Source organism: Chelonia mydas, chromosome 2 (genome assembly GCF_015237465.2).
Source record: "Chelonia mydas isolate rCheMyd1 chromosome 2, rCheMyd1.pri.v2, whole genome shotgun sequence".
NCBI classification, from domain to species: Eukaryota; Metazoa; Chordata; order Testudines; family Cheloniidae; genus Chelonia; species Chelonia mydas.
Window position 1 is genome coordinate 194653552 of NC_057850.1, and position 19766 is coordinate 194673317.

The window sequence follows — 19766 nt, forward strand, 5'->3', positions numbered from 1 at the left end:
TAACTTTAATTATTCCTGGACCAAGTACAGGGGGAATACCATGTGGTATTACACTTAAGAGGGTTGTCAGAAGTTATTTCTCTGAGATTCTGGGTTCTGCTTGTAGTTAGTTTAATCTATTTTTAAATTCTAGGATTATAAATCTGTTGTAGAACTCAGTGTTCATACACTGGGTGTAGAGGAGGACACTGTGAAACTCTAGACTTGGTTAAAAATGGAAAAAGGCATAAACTCTCTTCTTAAAATATAGAGAGAGTTTTTGCAAATTGAAATTCAGTTCACTCATTCTTTCCTCTCTTATTTCACTCTTGATTAATGAAAACAATTTCTTTTCTCTTTTCTGCCACTGATGAATACTTCTCCGGACTTTTGGAGTATTATGGGTTTTTTTTTCTTTCTTTCTCTTGTCCTTGCAAGATTGAAATAGACAATATAGAGGATTCCTCCTCTGGTGCCTTCCCATCACATCCAGATGTTTTTTTTTTCTTTCTAAATGGATCTACCTCATTGTAGTGCTATCCAATCCCTGCTACCGAGGTCTGAGATTCCCACATTTAAAAATGTCTCTAATGTGGGTTGTGTTTGTTTATTTTATTGAGAATGAATTTTGAAATCACTAATACCTTATGGCCCAGTTTGGGGCCAATTTTTTGTTCCTACACAAGGAGTATAAGGTGTCCCTTTTATATCCCTTTGCCATCTTCCTGCTTTGCAGATGTCGGTATACGGTGGGGGAAAGTAGCTTCTGCTTGCTTGCCCATGGATGGGCAGAGTGTGGGCAGATCCCTAGCTGTGCCATCATCCCCAGTGAACCAGCCAGTTCAGCTGTGCCAGTGTGTGCTGAGGGACAGACAATATGCCAGGTATAGGGCTGGTACAGGTACTTAACCCCACAGCTGGAGAACGCTGGGAGGCACATTTTGACTGAGTCAGATTCTTCTTCCTGACCTGCTCCTGGGGCACAGAACGGTGAACTGTCCCGTTCAAGAGGCTTGTGGCAAAGCCATAGTTTAGCACTGTGGGAGAAAGTAGTCTTTTTAAGCCAGTCCTGTCAGCAATATATCGACACCAGTGATCAAGTATATCCACCTACATCTATTTGTTTTGCTGTTAGTTGAGATTTAACTTCCTACTTTCTCCTTATTATTTCATTGGACTTCCCATATGGACTCCCTATTCTTTGCCCTTGAGAAATTGCTCTGCTAAATTCAGCAATGACAGGCATCAGACTATTCTAAATGTACTTGGGGGGGGGGATTTCCCTACTTACCACTGCTCCAATTGTTTCCTCACATTAAAATCCCACCCTCTGTAGTGCAGCACTGAAAACTGCTGCTAGTGTACCCCATACTTCCTCCCATTGTCCCACCTACCCACCACCTGCTGCTGGCTCAGCTTCCCTCTGCACTGGACAGCACGCTGCCTAAGGGACAGTGCAGGATGTGCCCTCACTTCATACCAGGAAACTCCTGTGTAACCCTTCTGCCCGTCAGAGTTGGCAACAACGAGGGCCGGGTTCAGTATCTAGGGGTTCCATTCCAATAACACAATGCAAAACCGGCTCGAGCCCCCACCCAGTGACCTGGGACAAATATATACCAATCCCCTGGGTGCCTCTAAGAGGCAATACTTCCCCTCTCGCAAGCACAGAGTCTGAGTGTACCAAAAGCCTTTTAATAACAGAGAGAAACAATGTGGCATTATGTTGGGGAAATACCACCAACAGGATTCATAACACAAACCATGAGCAAAAACACACCCCAAGCAAATTGGGCTCTGTCCTTTCCCTTTGGTTCTTGAGGCCAGCAACCCAAAAGTCACCCAAAGTCCCAAAAGTCCAACAACCCCAAAGTCCAGCAATCCAAAAGTCTCTGTCTCTGTCCTTGATGAGTCCAGAGTTCAAAAGTTCATCTGCAGAGTTTTAACCCCCCCAGCCTATGTGGAAATGGCGGGGGGGAGAGTAAAGGGGCACCTTACATGCTCCGACGGCTGACTGCCCCACCTCTCCGTGGGTTTCTACTGTAGCCTTCACCACTGGCTGCTCCTCTCCAGTAGTCGTCCAGTGAGCCACTCCGCCCCAGTAGCTGTCCTGTGAGCCACTCACCAATATATCTTCAGACCCCCCCTACTACTTAACACAGTACTCAGTGATTTCAGCTCATAGTAGGGGAGCCCCAGTGCTGGTGCACTATTGGCCCAAAGTGAATTCAGCTCTGCAATCTGTAACGAGACTCCTAGTGGAATTAAATTAGCTCTGCTATTACACAGTGGAGAGAGGAGGCAGTGCAGTTGGCATTTAGGGCCCTCAGAAGGGAGCCCACACCACAAGGTACAAGTACCTGTCCCCAACCTCCCTCCATTCACTGAGTTTTGGAACCCATGTCCCTTGCCTAGCGAGTGCTACTTAGTTGATGGTGAGTCCCTCCATCATAACAAAAAGCCAAATACAGTTCCACTGTCCTTGATTCACATAATCAGGATAAAGAAAAGGAGTACTTGTGGCACCTTAGAGACTAACAAATTTATTTGAGCATAAGCTTTCGTGAGCTACAGCTCACTTCATCGGATGCATTCAGTGGAAAATACTGTGGGGAGATTTATATACACAGAGAACATGAAACAATGAGTGTTACCATAAACACTGTAAGGAGAATGATCAGGTAAGGTGAGCTATTACCAGCAGGAGAGCATGGGAGGGAAAAACCTTTTGTAGTGATAATCAAGGTGGGCCATTTCCAGCAGTTGACAAGAACATCTGAGGAACAGTGGGGGGGGGGGGGGGAGGATAAACATGGGGAAATAGTTTTACGTTGTGTAATGACCCATCCACTCCGAGTCTTTATTCAAGCCTAAGTTAATTGTATCCAGTTGGCAAATTAATTCCAATTCGTTGGAGTCTGTTTTTGAAGTTTTTTGGTTGAAGAATTGCCACTTTTGGGTCTGTAACCGAGTGACCAAAGAGATTGAAGTGTTCTCTGACTCGTTTTTGAATGTTATAATTCTTGACCTCTGGTTTGTGTCCATTTATTCTTTTTGTAGAGACTGTCTGGTTCGGCCAATGTACATGGCAGAGGGGCATTGCTGGCACATGATGGCATATATCACATCGGTAGATGTGCAGGTGAACGAGCCTCTGATAGTGTGGCTGATGTGATTAGGCCCTATGATGGTGTCTCCTGAGTAGATATGTGGACACAGTTGGCAACGGGCTTTGTTGCAAGGATAGGTTCCTGGATTAGTGGTTCTGTTGTGTGGTGTGTTGTTGCTGGTGAGTATTTGCTTCAGGTTGGGGGCTGTCTGTAAGCAAGGACTGGCCTGTCTCCCAAGATCTGTGAGAGTGATGGGTTGTCCTTCAGGATAGGTTGTAGATCCTTGATCATGCGTTGGAGAGGTTTTAGTTGGGGGCTGAAGGTAATGGCTAGTGATATTCTGTTATTTTCTTTGTTGGGCCTGTCCTGTAGTAGGTAACTTCTAGGTACTCTTCTGGCTCTGTCAATCAGGGTAATAACACTTTATTCTTCCTGTCCCAATAACAGAGAAACTGGGGATCCCACAGCAGCCAAAGTGACCATCTAGGCGGAGTGGGTGTGCCTATGCAAATGAGATCAGCCCCTGAAGTTCTTTTCCACAACCCGCCACAACTCAGGGCAGATGTCAGGGTAGAGCTCATCCTGATTCTGCTTACACTTGGAAGGAGTGGAACTCTGGGTAGGATTTTGCCTCTTGAGTTACAATCCTTCCTTGAGTCCTCCCTGGGATAGTGTGACTCTGCACTGCCCTCAGTATGGGCCTGTATGTAATTCATACAATCTGGCCTCTGTGTGGAGGTATGAATCTATGGAAACAAATGGCTCTAACAGTCCAGACCCCCTTAATGTGCTGTTCCCTCTGTCAGTCAATCATTGTGCAATTTCAATTCATTTATCATGGAAGATAAAAGTACAATGATGATTGTATTTCTTTTGATTTAAAAGTATGGAAATGTATCTAGAAAATACATGCAGCTATTAGGCTCATGGCAGTTTGCTGATGTGACTCTTGGTGTTGTGAAGTTTGAGCATCCTAGATATGTAACATTCACATATGTTTGATGGTTTTGTGCCTTCTCTTCAAAGCTATGTTTTACATGATTAATCTTACTCTGCAGTCTCCAAAATAACAATGTAGCTACAGAAATTAAACCTTATACTTAACCTTATGCTTAACCTTCAAGCCAGAGTCAGAGTCCAAATGTTATTTTAGCAGGTCAGCTGAAACTCAATCAGCAAAATCCTCTCTACACTTGACTGTAAACACTTTAAGCTAACTCTTTGTCCTTTGTCCTGGTTTTAAATTGAATTTTTCACTACACAAGTCTTATTAATTAAATGGCAACAGTAGCTTCAGCTGGCAACACTTTTTTTCCCTAAAGCTCCTTTAGCAGAGAACCTTTCATTCATAGTTTCTGAAAGCAGATTTTCTTCTGCCTCGCAGATGAGAAATATGTGTGATAGGCCTGAAAGGACAGCTCCCAAGTCTACTGACAACCAGGAATTACTTAAAATATCTTGAGAATAAATTGATTCTCCTCCCGCATCTCTCTCCTTCTTCCTCTCCTTTTCCTTTTGTCTGTTTTGTAAGCAACATTTATCAGAAAGTTCCAAAATTCAGATACTGCCTCACGCTTTCCTCTCTTGCTCCTTGCCCTATGCCTTTTTACCCCCAGCTGTTGTGGTTACTGCCAGCTCCAGTCAATAAACCTCAATAGGAATGTAGTCCTTCCTTTTTTTTGGTTAATCCTTTTCAAGAGTGGTGACCTATGCATTCAACTGAAGGGACTGATGGTAAAATGTAATATAGATTTTATTCAAACTTATGCCCTGCTAATTGAAGAAACAGAATTATTATTAGCCATATTAGCACATAACAGAATCCAGCTGAACTACAGAAGTCCAAAAGGCTCTTGCATGCAGTTTTCTGTTTTCCTTTTCCTTAATCTCTTTCAAAACACTTTTAGTCATTGAACATTCAGTCATCTTTTTCTGCTTGCTTCTCATTGACTCACCAGCAAGACATGTCAACAGAGAACTTGGAGCCAAGGCATCAGTGAGAAGAGGGTTAAATGGAATTATTGGTTTCTTCATCCTTTGCTTCTGAGTCACAAACACTTGAGTACATCAAATTGATGTGGCTGGTCAGAGAACTGAATAGCAGGAGCTGGTCAAAATAGTGTAGTCAACACTCTTCCAATTAAACACCAAGGATGTCTCTGGTATATAGGTGCTGTGGTGCTGCCACACCCCCTGGCTTGAGGCGGTTTCCATCAAATACAGGGTTTACAGTTTTGTTCAATGGCTCTCAGCACCCGCTCTATTCCAGCACCCCTGCTTTGGTATCTGGTTTCCATGGCCAGAAGTTGAGAGCAGTGGAAAGGCAACCTGCTGGTCCTGGAGAAGTCTCTCAACAGTGTTCCTTCCATCTGTCTAAGGAGTAGTATTCAGGAGTTTCAAGGAAAACCCCACCTTATCCACCTCAGGCTGAATGATGGTAGCCACGATGCAGGCCTCAACAAAGGGAAGAAAAAAGTATAGGCATAACAGAGTTTTATTAGGGCTTCAGTGAAGTGGGGAGAATGCCCAGTGATTAAAAGTGAAGCCAGAAGAGTCACCTCAGCAGTGATCTTCAAATACTGTGCTGGTTTAAATAGAAATAATTCTGTTTTTTGTCCAGAGCACTGACCTCCTCCATTATGGCACGTTCAATAGCCTCCATCATGTACAATATCACATTAATGTTTTTAAATATCATATAAGTCAATAGTTAGTCAAAAGTGATACTTAACTGAAAGAAGTACATGTCTAATTCTGTTACTGTACACTGAGGAACACACACAAAAAATCCTTCATTTGATTATTAAGATCTTTTGGGACAAAAATAAGGTCTGACACAGGCAGCTGAATTTCTTAAATTATCCATTTTTAAATTAATTTTGACTCATACACTGACCAGCTACTTATAACTTCTCAGAAAAATTATTCTTTACTTGAAGAGTGAGTGCATTTGTCAAGGGGCAGTTAGACTGCATTCTTCATACATAGGAAAGTGAGTGAATCCCTGCTTTAAGTGCAAAACACATTTCAGCCTTAACTGCGAAACAGAAACTAGAGATTCTATAACATTTGTGACATACCAGGGTACAGATCAGACTAATGAGGAGCTGTGTCACACCTACCCTGTAACCTGGGTGCCTTTACAATGCCTTGCTGCTCACAAACAGCCTTCAGCACATAAGTCATTCCCAGCTATGTTTGTGTGTGTGCTGCAGCTCGCCAGCCACACCTTGGCTCTTATCAGCTATAAAAATTACCACAGGGTGACCCCCAATACACTACCAGTCCAAATCCCTCAGAAATGTATGTCCTGGATAGTACGACTATATTAAGTCCATTATTCCTTTAAGGGAATAATATGCACACAACTTGTTACCCCAAATGGAGTTACCCAGGCACTTCAACTTAAACATACTGGATTAGGTAAAACAAAAAATACATTTATTAACTACAAAGAGAAAGATTTCAAGTGAGTGCAATTAATGAGGCATACAAGTCAGAAAGGGTTACAAGAAAAATAAAGATAAAATGCTTACCGATGCCTAACTTAACAAACTCTATTAGATTCAAAGCAAAGTTTTCTCACCATATTCTGTCAGCAGTCTTACTGACCAAACTCTCCAAACTGACCAAACTCTTCCTCCAGAGTCTGACGACTGCTTCCTTTGTCTCTTCCGGTGCACTAAAAGCAATAGGGAGGGAGAGAGGTGGGGGGGGTCCTTTGGGGTGTTTGTCCCTCCATTTTATAGTTTCAGTCCCCGAATTGAAAAACATTTTCAGCCAAAGAGTCTATGTGGAAGGATAATCGCTGCTAGGTTTTTTCACCTCTTTGAACTTCCTTTGTTTCCCTTTCTGATTGATGACTCTCTTTACTGACTAAATGCAAATTATGCAGAGCACACATTCCTTTGTTTAGGACAGTCCTGATATCTGTCTGGACAGGGCTGTGGGGTTGAAACATGTTAATAATATCATATAGGGGAATCTTATAACTTTACATACAATGTTACCAGTCATGTTTTACCAGGACAATATTGACTGGCAAACTGTGAGTTTTCAAATGATGCCTTACAAGGCATACTTTGTAGAAGGATTATTACAATAGTGTGTAGGGTGTGAACACAGGGGTATATTCTGTCACAACACTAGACTACAAGACTGTGTGTATGTGAGAGAGAGAGAGAGAGAGAGCATTTGGAGCCAAAATGTTCAAACTTGGGTGCAAAAATTAGGCCTCTAAATCCATTTTTAGTCATATGGACAATTGTCCTGATTTTCAGAGATGGTGATGATCACTCACAGTCCCAACAAGTTCGAACTGAAAGCAATGAGAGCTGCAGGGGTCAGCACCTTTGAACACCAGGCTACTTATTGAAGGCCCTGACCCAGTGAAGCACATACTTAACTTTAATCATGTGAGTAGTTTCAGTGAAGTCACTCAAGTTTGAAAATATTAGCCTACATATATTTGTGAGAAGGCAGTTTTGTTTTTATATACTTTTCTGTTGTGTTAATAGATGCAAATAGTATCTCATAAATGAATATTACTACTAGAGAGAACACTAAGAGTGGGATTTTCAAAGCAACCAAGTTAGGTCCCATTGAATTTCACTGGGGTCTGGACAACGAACTCCCTTCGTCTCCTCTTGAAACCCTGGTCTCAAGCACCATAAGCAGTCTGCTACAAGATGAGTTTCAGATAAAATGAAACCAACAATGGAATCAATAACTTCTGAAGTAGCGGAATGTGAGCACTGTAATACTTCTAGTTATTATGATGCACTAAATTAACTAATATAGAATTACTTTTAGCTTAAAAATATTTGTACATACAGTATATTTGGCCAAATCCTCAATCCATTGAAATCAATGGCAAAATTTCCACTGACTTAAATGGGAGCTTGTTTTGGTTGTTTATGCACACGTTAAATTGGATATTTAACATCCAAGCCATCTGAGATGGTGGGAGAAAAAATAAGCCCATTAACAGTTATGATTTGTTTTAAACAAAAAGAACATCTTCCTCGGGGAGGGAGGGGAGAGGGGAGTGAATGTACAGTTTAAGAATGAAGAACTCTTAGGTTTAGTAGTAAGAATTGATGGGTGAGACTCACATTCTCAGAGAGCAGGAGGGAAAATGAACTAACTATAATTTCTGTGTCCTTAATCTAAAGAAAATTCATGAGGTGCTTATTTGGGATATAAAATTAATCCTGCTTACTTAAAAGGATCTTGATAACTCACTTGTGGTTTCTTACTTGAATTATGAGGTCTGTGCCTTATGGAATAAATTCATACTCACAGATGCTTTTTATGTATTATCTGGTTTTGTTTTTATTATGAAAATAAATCTGTGATTTTTCGAGTGCTCAGGTCTTGTCTTTTATAGATTTTTCTCTAAGTACTTACACTATTAGTATATTAAGATGAGACCATCAGTCCATTGTGAAACCTGACGTGTTTCCTTTTATTTGCTGCTGACGTCCCATTCCGCACAATATTAGTAATCTCTTTCTATGCCAAAGCCAAACAGTGACAGTTGCAATAATGAATATTTGCTACAGGCATTGGTATGAAAATAACACAGCGCTGCAAGCCAGTGTCACCAGAATCAATTCTTTCACGTTTGCACTTTGAATGAATTTCAGGCTTGATTTTAGGTTATATATTATTGAAATAGCTCTTAAAGGGTTGTAATAATACATTGTTAATAGATGCTAATTCGGTCTTCAAGCAATTGTCAATTAAAATGACTGATTGCTGGCATTTAAAATCCTTTATATGTTTAATGCAGCTCCCTGTATTGAGGGCACCAATTTGCGTGGAGAGAGCAGAAACTTAGTATATTCAAAGATCTGAATATTGGTTAACTTGGAAGAATGGTGGGAAGGGGATTTTAGTTTCCTCTTTCTAAACTGACTTGACAGATTTTAGTACGTTTCTACCTTAATCCTTTACAGATCATTCTAAAGTCTACATGAATATAGTTGTCTTTTCGCTTTAGACTTTGCATGACTTTTGACTGTAAACTAAAGTGTACTTTGAATAGTTTTCCCTTTTATTGGCTTTCACATTATTAATAAAATTGTATAAATGGAATGTATGTTTTATAAGAGGGCAACTTATTAACAGGTGTATGAGTAAGACATATGGAGTGCGCATTGGTGTTTGCTATGTCACACAGCATGCTGGTGGCATTTGGCTTGTTTAGTTAAATGTGTGTATAGGTTCTTGCTTTGAAGCATATATATTAAAATGAACTCAAATAGAGTAAGAGTTGACAGTATTTCCTTTTTCATTTCAAGCTAATTACATGGTGAAATGCAAATCAACAAACATATAGGAGGTCAGATATTCAGGCAGAGTTAAAACTGTAGATATTTCACTAGGAGGGAGGTGAAGCACTGGAATGGGTTACCCAGGAGGTGGTGGAATCTTCATCCTTAGAGGTTTTTAAGGCCCGGCTTGAGAAAGCCCTGGCAGGGATGATTTATTTGTGGTTGGTCCTGCTTTGAGCAGGGGGTTGGACTAGATGACCTCCTGACGTCTCTTCCAACCCTAATCTTCCATGATTCTATGATTTAAGCATTTCCATGCAGAGAATATGCCTTAAGAAATGTTGTTCTATGTAAGTTTTGTTTTTTCTGCTACTGTATGATGTATCTGACTTTCTTTAAACCAATAAAAAGCATTGCCTAGTACCACTGTCTCACAGTTTTGGGATGACAACACTGAAGTTTTAAAGTAGTGGGAAGCATTGATGAGAATAGTTTTTAATTAGAATAATTTTGCTGCAGTAGTATTCAATAGAAGGAAAGCCAACATCAACACTTGAAGGATGAACAGGCTGGTAAATATTCATCACCTACATCGCCCACAAATACCACCAAAATACAGCACATATTTATAAGTTCTAAGCACTCCTAAGAGTCAGGATGTAATATCATTCTCAAAAGAACTGCATCCTGGAACATGTCTTACCCAGGAGGTCACCCACATGAGTATCATTATTCAGTGGTGAAATTGAAAGAAAAATATGGCAGCTCTCAGATCAACCAAGTGTTACGGTTTGTAGCATAATACATTGTCCTGGTCATGGTCTAAGCAGAACATTTTTACCCTCGAAGATATTGGATGTGGGCATCAACTTAATGTGCTTAAGGAGAAGTAGAATCCTGTGTTGTAGGATATGACACCAGCTACCTTGCTTAGCGCTCATTTTTTTAAGCAAGTTACTAAGGCTATTTCAAAAGAAAACTATGTATTTTAGACACCCATGAATTTCCCAAGAAAAATTTGAACAAGGTCTTTTTTTGGGTCTGTCCATAAAATTGTCCTTTACTAGGTGCTCTTTTCCCATCCCAGAAAAGCAGTAAACCAAAGTATGTCACAGGTGTGTAAACCCAAGAAGTTTTGATACTGATTTTCTGGAAATAATAAAGACAGAGCATGTATAGAGGAAATATATCTGTCTATCTATTATGTCCCCATACATTGAGATCTATGAGGCCAGTAGCACCTGTTTTACCTATGCAATAAGTGGCACCATAAAAAGGTTACGAGTGGGGAGAATTGTGACATGAGAAGTTGCATGCTTCATTTTCTCCTTCCCTTCTTCACTCTCATCCTTTTTCTTTTGAACAGCTCATTTCTGAGTTTTCCCATTGTAATATAAGAGGGAAGCCACTCCTCCATTTCTCTCCCTGCTTGTTATCCTTTGGAATTGATGTGCACACTGCAGTGTCCTTGGTTAAAATATGAGTCCGCAGGATGGGGGAATGAGCAGACACACACACATTTTTCCAAACAATATGATAGTTACATTCATAGCTATAATATTAAGGTTAATATTTTAAATACTTTAGAGTCAGAAAATGCAAAATGTAGGGCCTAATCCTTACAACTGTGAAAACTGGGAGTATTGCTTACTGCTGGCCATAGTCAGACTGATGTCAATGTAACTATGCTCACTTAAAACAGAAAACAAAAAGCCTTCACTGGATAGTAAGTCTTTGCAGGATCTGTCTAAAGTTATATTAACCTTCACATGTTACAATGCACACATAGCAGTTTTGCTTCCTGATATATTTGCTCAGCTCTCATTTAAGTTATTTAGAGCTGTGATTGCATCACTGAGCCCAAAATTACACCCATTGTATATTAAAGTTCACAATTAACAGGATAATTAGTCCAACAAAATGTGCCATATAAGCAATGTAAATGAAATAAGGTGGCAACTAGAACCTTAACATTTGCATTTCTTGATATTTCAGCTTTTAAAAATGTAACTTTACTGTTACATGAATTGAGTATTGTTTAGTTAATTTATCTTATGTAAGAAGGAAAGGAATGGGATTGAGAGCCTGATCTCAAGCCTTTTGAAGTGAATTGGAGTCTTTCTGTTGACTTCATTGACATTCATGTATATGTGTACTTTAATCAGCATTAAAATAGCAACTACTTCTACAGTATGTAGGTAATGTGACAGGGTCGGGCCAGATGGCTACAGGAGAGTGATAGAAGGCAGATATATTAGCCCCAGGTTAAGTAGGTCCCTTTTCCCTGGGTAAGGTAACCAGGGAAGGTTCCAGAACAATCAGGAACTTTCTGGAAATAATTAAGGCAGACAGGCTGATTAGAACACCTGCAGCCAATCAAGAAGCTGCTAGAATCAATTAAGGCAGGCTAATCAGGGCACCTGGGTTTAAAAAGGAGCTCACTTCAGTTTATAGTGCGTGCGAGGAGCTGGGAGCAAGAGGCACAAGAAGCTGAGAGTGAGAAGGGTGCTGCTGGAGGACTGAGAAGCACAAGCATTATCAGACATCAGGAGGAAGGTGAGAATAAAGAAAGTGTTGGGAGGACACCATGGGGAAGTAGCCCAGGGTGTTGTAGCTGTCACGCAGCTGTTACAGGAGCCACTGTAGACAGCTGCAATCGACAAGGCCCTGGGCTGGAACCTGGAGTAGAGGGCGGGCCCGGGTTCCCCCCATCCCTCCATCCCCCCAACTCCCTACTTGATACCGGAGGAGTTGAACTGGACTGTGGGTTCCACCAGAGAGGAAGGTCTCTGGCCTGTTCCCCAATCCACTAGGTGGATCAGCAGAAACTGTGGGGATTGTTCTTCTTTCTTTCCCCATGCTGGCTAGTGATGAGGCTAACTGAGAGAACGGCAGATTTGAGTCATGAAAGTGGCCAAACTGAGGGCTGCCGTGAACCTCTGAGGCGAGAAAATCCGCCAATAAGTGCAGGACCCACCAAGGCAGAGGAGGAACTTTGTCACAGTAAATATGTATTGATAAACATAGTGAAATATGTATTTACCCTGTTCCATAATTCCATAAATAGAGTAACACTAAAACTATTGCAAAACCCTTTTCTTTAAAAAAAAAAAAAAAAGTACAATCCCTTTTGATTTTTTTAACTTGATCTGAAGACTAGAACTCAGTGAAGACTAACTAGCTGAAAAGCTTAAACTTTTATAGTTGAGCCATTTTTTTCAGTTAACTTGAATGTGTATAAAAACCTCCAAAACCAAACAAAACTAGCACACACCACCACCACCACCACCACAAACATTTACAGCAGGAAAAGGTAACTTTCATCACCCTTTAATAGCACAAAAATGGACAAATAGATTTTATTCAAACATTCCAAAAATATTCATCTTTACATTTGAAAACAGACACTATAATTGAGATCTCAATGTAACCCTATAAAAGCATCCTGTAGCCATGTAAAAGCAGAGATACTATGCTGTGAGTAAGACTATTTTAGATTTATTTCTGGCCTGACTGAAACCAGAGCCTGCTTCTGAAGTTTTTACAGTCTACTGATTAGACCTAAGACATTCAAATAACCTTTGAATACCCAGTTGCAATTTTGTATATGTAACCAAATCTTTCCACCTTTTGGAGCTTACCCATAATTAGACTGAAGGTACACAAAAGAGCCAAACTGCTTGTGTCATTGTTCACAAATTTGGGAACGGCTCCTGAAATGGAACTACATGTAATATGCACTATGGTATAATATACATATGTTGTAGGGGTGTTCCTTCTATACCCTGTGTAGGAGGGTATATGTATATATGAAACTACTTTCCAGCTTTTGGAATGGCTCATTCCTTGTACACAAATAAGGTGTCACCCAAGTTACATTTTTCTCTATGCACATGCATTCAAAACACTGGTGCTAAATATATCATACTATCCATATATATATATAATACTTCTTAATTTACTTAGTAGGGCTGTCAATCGCAGTTAACTCACGTGATTAACTAAAAACATTAATTGTGATTTTAAAAAAAATCACGATTAATCACCCTTATAACAATAGAATACCAATAGACATTTATTAAATATTTTTGGATGTTTTTCTGTATTTTAATATTGATTTCAATTACAACACAGAATACAAAGTGCAGAGTGCTCACTTTATATTATTATTTTTGATTTCAAATATTTGCACTGTAAACATGATAAACAAAAGAAATGGTATTTTTCAATTCACCTCATATAAGTACTGAATTACAATCTCTTTACCGTGAAAGTGTAACTTACAAATGCAGAATTTTGTTTGGTTCCATAACTGCACTCAAAAACAAAACAATGTAAAACTTTAGAGCCTACAAGTCCACACCGTCCTACTTCTTATTCTGCCAATCACTAAGACAAACAAGTTTGTTTACATTGACGGGGGATACTGCTGCCTGCTTCTTATTTACAATATCACCTGAAAGTGAGAAGAAGCACTTTTTTAGCCAGCATCAAACGGTATTTACATGCAAGATATGCTAAACAGTAAACAGGATATGCCCCTTCCATGTTTCAGCCATCATTCCAGAGGACATGCTTCCATGCTGATGATGCTCATTAAAAAAATAAACTGTACTCCTTGCGGGGAAAATTGTATGTCTCCTGCTCTGGTTTACTTGCATTCTGCATATATTTCATGTTATAGCAGTCTCGGATGATGACCCAGGACATGTTCATTTTAAGAACACTTTCACAGCAGATTTGACAAAACGCAAAGTAGATACCGATGTGGATTTCTAAAAATAGCTACAGCACTTGACCCAAGGTTTAAGAATCTGAAGTGCCGTCCAAAATCTGAGAGGGACGAGGTGTGGAGCATGCTTTTAGGAGTCTTAAAAGAGCAACACTCTGATGCGGAAACTACAGAATCCAAACCACCAAAAAAGAAAATCAACCTTCTGATGGTGGTATCTGACTCAGATGATGAAAATCAACATGCGTCAGTCTACACTTTTGCTTTGCATTGTTATCAAGCAGATTCCAGCAGCAGCATGGATGCATGTCCTCTGGGATGGTGGTTGAAGCATGAAGGGACATATGACTCTTCAGCACATGTGGCACGTAAATATCTTTCAGTGCCAGCTACAACAATGCCATGTGAATGCCTGTTCTCACTTTCAGGTGACATTGTAAACAAGAAGCAGGCAGCATTATCTCCTGCAAATTGTAACCAACCTTGTTTGTCTGAATGATGGGCTGACCAAGAAGTAGGACTGACTGGACTTGTAGGCTCTAAAGTTTTACACTGTTTTATTTTTAATGCAGTTTTTTTGTACATAATTCTACATTTGTAAGATCAACTTTCATGATAAAGAGATTGCACTACAGTACTTGTATTAGGTGAATTGAAAAATACATGTTTTTGGTTTTTACAGTGCAAATATTTGTAATAAAAAATAAAGTGAGCATTATGTACTTTGTATTCTGGGTTGTAATTGAAATTAATATATCTGAAAATGAAGTAAACATCCAAAAGTATGTAAAATAAATGGTATTCTATTGTTGTTTAATAGCACGATTAATTTTGGTACTTAGCATTTTAAAATCTTATTTCTAATATAAACTAAAATTTGAAAACATTAAGCCATGTTAACACAATGAATTAAAGAACTGGAAGAAGGTAAGAAGAAAGGAGAAAGCTTTAAGACAAGAGGAGGCTATTTACTCTCTCCTTACTTACCACTCCCTGTGCCTTCTCTGGGACTACAAGAGTGACTGCTTTCAATATACTGTATGATTATATCTCCTGCCTCTAAAGGCAAATTTTTGTTTCAACTCTAGTGTTGTTAAATTTGATTGTCTCCCTGCATGGACAGGTGACTTACACTTTAAGCATGCTGAAACTATTAGAATAAAAATCCAAAAAGGAGAGAGAAAGGAGAGAAGATTAATACATTCATAGAGATTACAGATGAATAGGACCATCTAGTCCACTAGATTGCTAATGCAGGAGTGTCCCCTACAATACATCTTTATTCCATCTAGTTTTAAAAATTCCAAGAAATAATGCCTGTACTCCGTCCCTTGCAAAACTAACCCCCTGGCTCAATGTCCTTATTAAGGACGTTTTCTTGATGTGTAGTCTGTTTCATTCCATGACACATGTTAATACATCCTCCAGGAGTGAAAGTAACATAAAAGTCTTACCAGTACAGGGGCCCGCTCCGGGTCCCCAGATGGGGTGGGGCCTCGGGCGGAAGGGGTGGGTCTGGTGGTCAGCCTCCCCCAGCCAGCCCTTCCACACCACCCGGGGCTCCGGTGGTGATTTAAAGGGCCAGCTGTGGTAGTTGTGGGGCCCTTTTAAATCACTGGGCCCTTTTAAATCACTGGGCCCCGAGGCAGCTGCCTCTTTTGCTCCCCTCTCTCGGTGACTCTCAGTGGGGCAAAAGGGGCAGCGACATTAGCGCTTTAATGTCAGATGGGTATGGGCCATACCGGCAGACACTTCTTACCGGTATGCCATGCTGGCCCACTTTCATCTCTGACATCCTCACACCATCCTTAACCATTCCTCCCCTGTGTTTGTGTTTCTGTTGTTAAAATACTCATTGACAGTTATTGTTCAATTAGTTTGTGTGTTGCCAAGGTTTTTTTTTACATGTTTTCTCATAAATCAGCCTCTTTGCCCCCTTAATCATATATATATTTTTTGCTCTTCTTTAAATTCACTATAATTTGTTCATGCATTTCAGATGTGTGAAGGACCATAAACTAAAGTATTTTAAGCACTGTTGCACCATGGATATATCGGGCCAGATTCTGCCGTCCTTACTCATGCTAGGTACTCATTCCAGGAGCTGTCTCAGTGAAGTCAAAAGGGCTTCTAATGGAGGAAGGTGCTACCCAACATAAGTAAATATAGCTAAGTCTGACTATTGGGCACCAATTCAGCAACCATGCCTGGAAAAGCACTTTCAGGAAAGCACTTAGGCACAAACTTAATTTTAAGCACATATCTGAGTTCTGCTGAAGTTAAGCACATGCTGATGTGTTTTTCTGATTCAAGGCCATGGAGAGGAACTAGCCCCGCCCTGTTCCATGATCTGTTATGCAATCTACAAATGGCATTGCCTTGTTTTGCCGCCATATTTTACTTCAATGTCATTTCTTATTTGTGGTCCAGCTTGATCCTTATATATTATAATAACAAGCTTGTTACCAAAGTCATACAGTATTTCATGGCTAGGATGTAATTGGAGGGCTTTTTTCATTGCGACAGTAGGATGTAATCGGGTTATATTTTAAAACTGTAAAATCACAGTCACAAAATAACTATTTCAGAATGTAAATAACAAATCCCACCTTTTACATTATTTTAACCCTTAGGACTGCAAATGGACTAAAGTCAACTGTGTTCTGATTGCCTGGGCTATCTCTAATGTCTCAATTCTACCATCTCACTGGCTATAATCATTTGTAAATCAAAGTCTAGGTTTTTTAAACATTATCTGCCACCTTTTACTCCAGTGGTAAATTGTTTCAATAATACTCAAAATCTCATTGTAAAAAATAAATATACAGGAGGTTATATGGACACTTTGTATATGATTTTAATAAATACATTTTTTCTTGTGGTATTCTTCAAAAATATATCAGTAAAGGAAAAATATAAAACAACACATCTCTGCGTTCTGATGCCATCACAAAATACTATAATTGAGTTTTATTTCATTATCATAATGATGTCTACAGAATATATGTTGATTGTATCTTTAATTTTAGTTTATTGTATTTGTAATTGAGGGAAAGGAGTCTCTAGATGAGGATAGGTGTTTCTTTATGTGGGAAATTTCTAAATAATTAAAAATATATGTGTCGCGTTGTGTACGATAGTTATACACACATTTTTTCTAAACAAATTGAGTGTGTTTCTACAGCTCTATGAAAAATATAAAACCCTGTAAGTAATTACTGTTATTAATCTATTATCTTTGGCTAAGATCAAGAGTAATATCAGTGTAATATTTTGTCTTTATCTGACTCATTTCAGAACCACACATTTTTTTAAAAATAGTAGAGAACATTAAAAGATGATAATAACACATAGAAGTTATGGAACTTTATCACTCTCAAAGGACTGTGTACAAATATTAACTGTCTAATTTACTAATAAATGATCTGACCTCTTTTAAGGGATTAGCCTTCATGTGTTGGGGAATGGTGTCAATGGTCTAATATGCCTTTTCAGTTTAAGAAATTTGTACCCAGTAAGTGTTTGTATTATACAGGGGGACAGTATGTGTGATGTTTCAATATAGCACTGTATTTTGCAAATGTACTCTAGTAATAAGAAAAAGGTCACATTCAGTTGATTATCATTAGTCAAAGTTTTGCCGAAATATTACGCATCTCTTTGTAGGTGCAACATTAACATTCCCAGTGAAAAAGGTCAGTACGTTTATTATGTTTCCATCTCCTTCTTATTTTGACTGCAGATCTTACCACTGGGACACCAGCAATATCAACAACAACAGTGGAAATTCGGAAAAGCAGTGTTATGACAACAGAGATCACCTCTAAAGTAGAAAAAATCCCCACAACAGCCACTAGCAGCAACACATGCCCTTCCGTGGAGACCGAGGAAGAAAAGGCAAAAAGGCTGCTTTACTGTTCACTATGCAAGGTTGCTGTCAACTCCACCTCGCAGCTGGAGGCGCACAACAGTGGTGAGATGTAGCAGTTTCTTTTCTGTCTCAAGAGCTCTGCAATTATCTTCCTCTGAATAGATTAGATCTCTTGCAGCAGGGGACAAAGGGGTGGCAGAAAACTGGCAATTACATGGAATTCATTAACTATTAAAGCATAAAGATGACAAGCAAAGAATCTTTCATAAGGGGAAAAAAGGAAGTCTAGTGCCTGCAAGTTACCAGTTTTCTTAAATTTCACTTTTCATTGATTCCAAACATTATGGTGCTAAGTAACAGCTTATACTCTGTTACTCTGACTGCCAGAAGCTAGAACTAGACGACAGGACATGGATCACGGGATAATTGCCCTGTTCTGTTCATTCCCTCTGAAGCAGTTAGCACTTGCCGGTGTCAGAAGACAGGATACTGGGCTAGCTGGACCATTGGTCTGATCCAGTATGGCCGTTCTTACCTTTGGTGGTCAGAATTTGCATACTTTCATTTATGTCAAATAGCAAAGAGATTAGTTTGGTATAAAATATAACAAATTATACTGAAATAGAGGGCATCAGCCAATCAAAATGCAAAGATCGGAGATCAAATTTCTTGCTGAGCAATAATTTTTGGTAACCATACAAAATAAAAAAAAAATTCCTGCACTAATTGGCTGATGATGGCTACTGCTTGGCAACTAGTGACCATCTTTCCCATAGATTTAACACTTTCTTGCCACTGGTGTTAGTAGTGTTGGAGAGCCTTGATGTAGACAGGCCATCATCTATTGCTACCATGTTAAACACCATTTCGATTCGACTTGTTGTGAGCAGGTTTAAGGATTCTGGTGTCAGCAGCCAGAATCTTGTCTGTAATAGAGCTCCCAACATTGCTAGCATCAGTGGGACATTTTGAAAGCATTCCCTAATGTAGACAAGGCTGGAAAATCAAGACCTTAGAAGATAGCCAAGAATAGACTTGAAGAAGAGAGAGAAAGCTAAACTTAAAGCCTGAAACATAACATAGCAATCGAGATTACTCAGTGTTGACCTATGAGCTTGTCTAATGTCTCATGAGTGATCTTAAGCTTGCTATAAGTAGAATGACACTATAGGGGTATAGTATTGACAGGTGTGTATTTCGTACTAATTTGGAAGACACAGGTGGGCAAGTAGGTAAACATAAGTAATGGGGTTATTAGGCTAAAGGCCTTATTGTATTAGCATGAGACTCTGTGGGATTAGTTAGGGTAAAGACTGGGTTTTAGCTGAAATATTATAGGCCTAAGATGATGAAAGGTCTTAAATTGAAATCCAAAAAAGATAACCTTGGCATGGTGCAATGTTCATTTAAACTGAAAAGAATGTGCTGATTTATTGTTTCTGATGGCGAAAAGAAGTTTGAGTAGTTTTAAATATTATGGGTCAGATCTTCAACTAGTTTAGATTGGTATGGCTCCATTGAAGTCAATGTAATTATATCAATTCAACATCAGATCAAGATCCAACCTTGTGTGTTTATCGCAATAGAAAGTCAAAAAATCTTCAAAATTTAGGTTACTAGGCTGCTAAAGTATATCTGTGTGTGTATATTAATTTTAAATAAAGATTGTCACATTATTATTCACACTGAATAGTGGCTTAAACCATGAGTGGGCGGATTAAAATCAATTAGGTAAGGTGTTATTTAACATGAGTAAAGATATAACAATCAGACCCTTTATTATTGATTTTTGTCTA

At 39.3% G+C, this 19766-nt stretch overlaps 1 protein-coding gene across 5 annotated transcripts in view; it reads left to right on the forward strand.

Moving 5' to 3' along the window:
- The window catches only part of ZNF385D (zinc finger protein 385D), a 602760-nt gene that overhangs the window by 573411 nt on the left and 9583 nt on the right, over positions 1 to 19766 (forward strand). For all 5 annotated transcript variants that reach the window (XM_043540932.1, XM_043540933.1, XM_043540934.1 and 2 more), the window contains one exon: positions 17842 to 18072. In XM_043540932.1, the coding sequence (XP_043396867.1) occupies positions 17842 to 18072 (231 nt within the window). The remainder of the gene's footprint in view (positions 1 to 17841; positions 18073 to 19766) is intronic.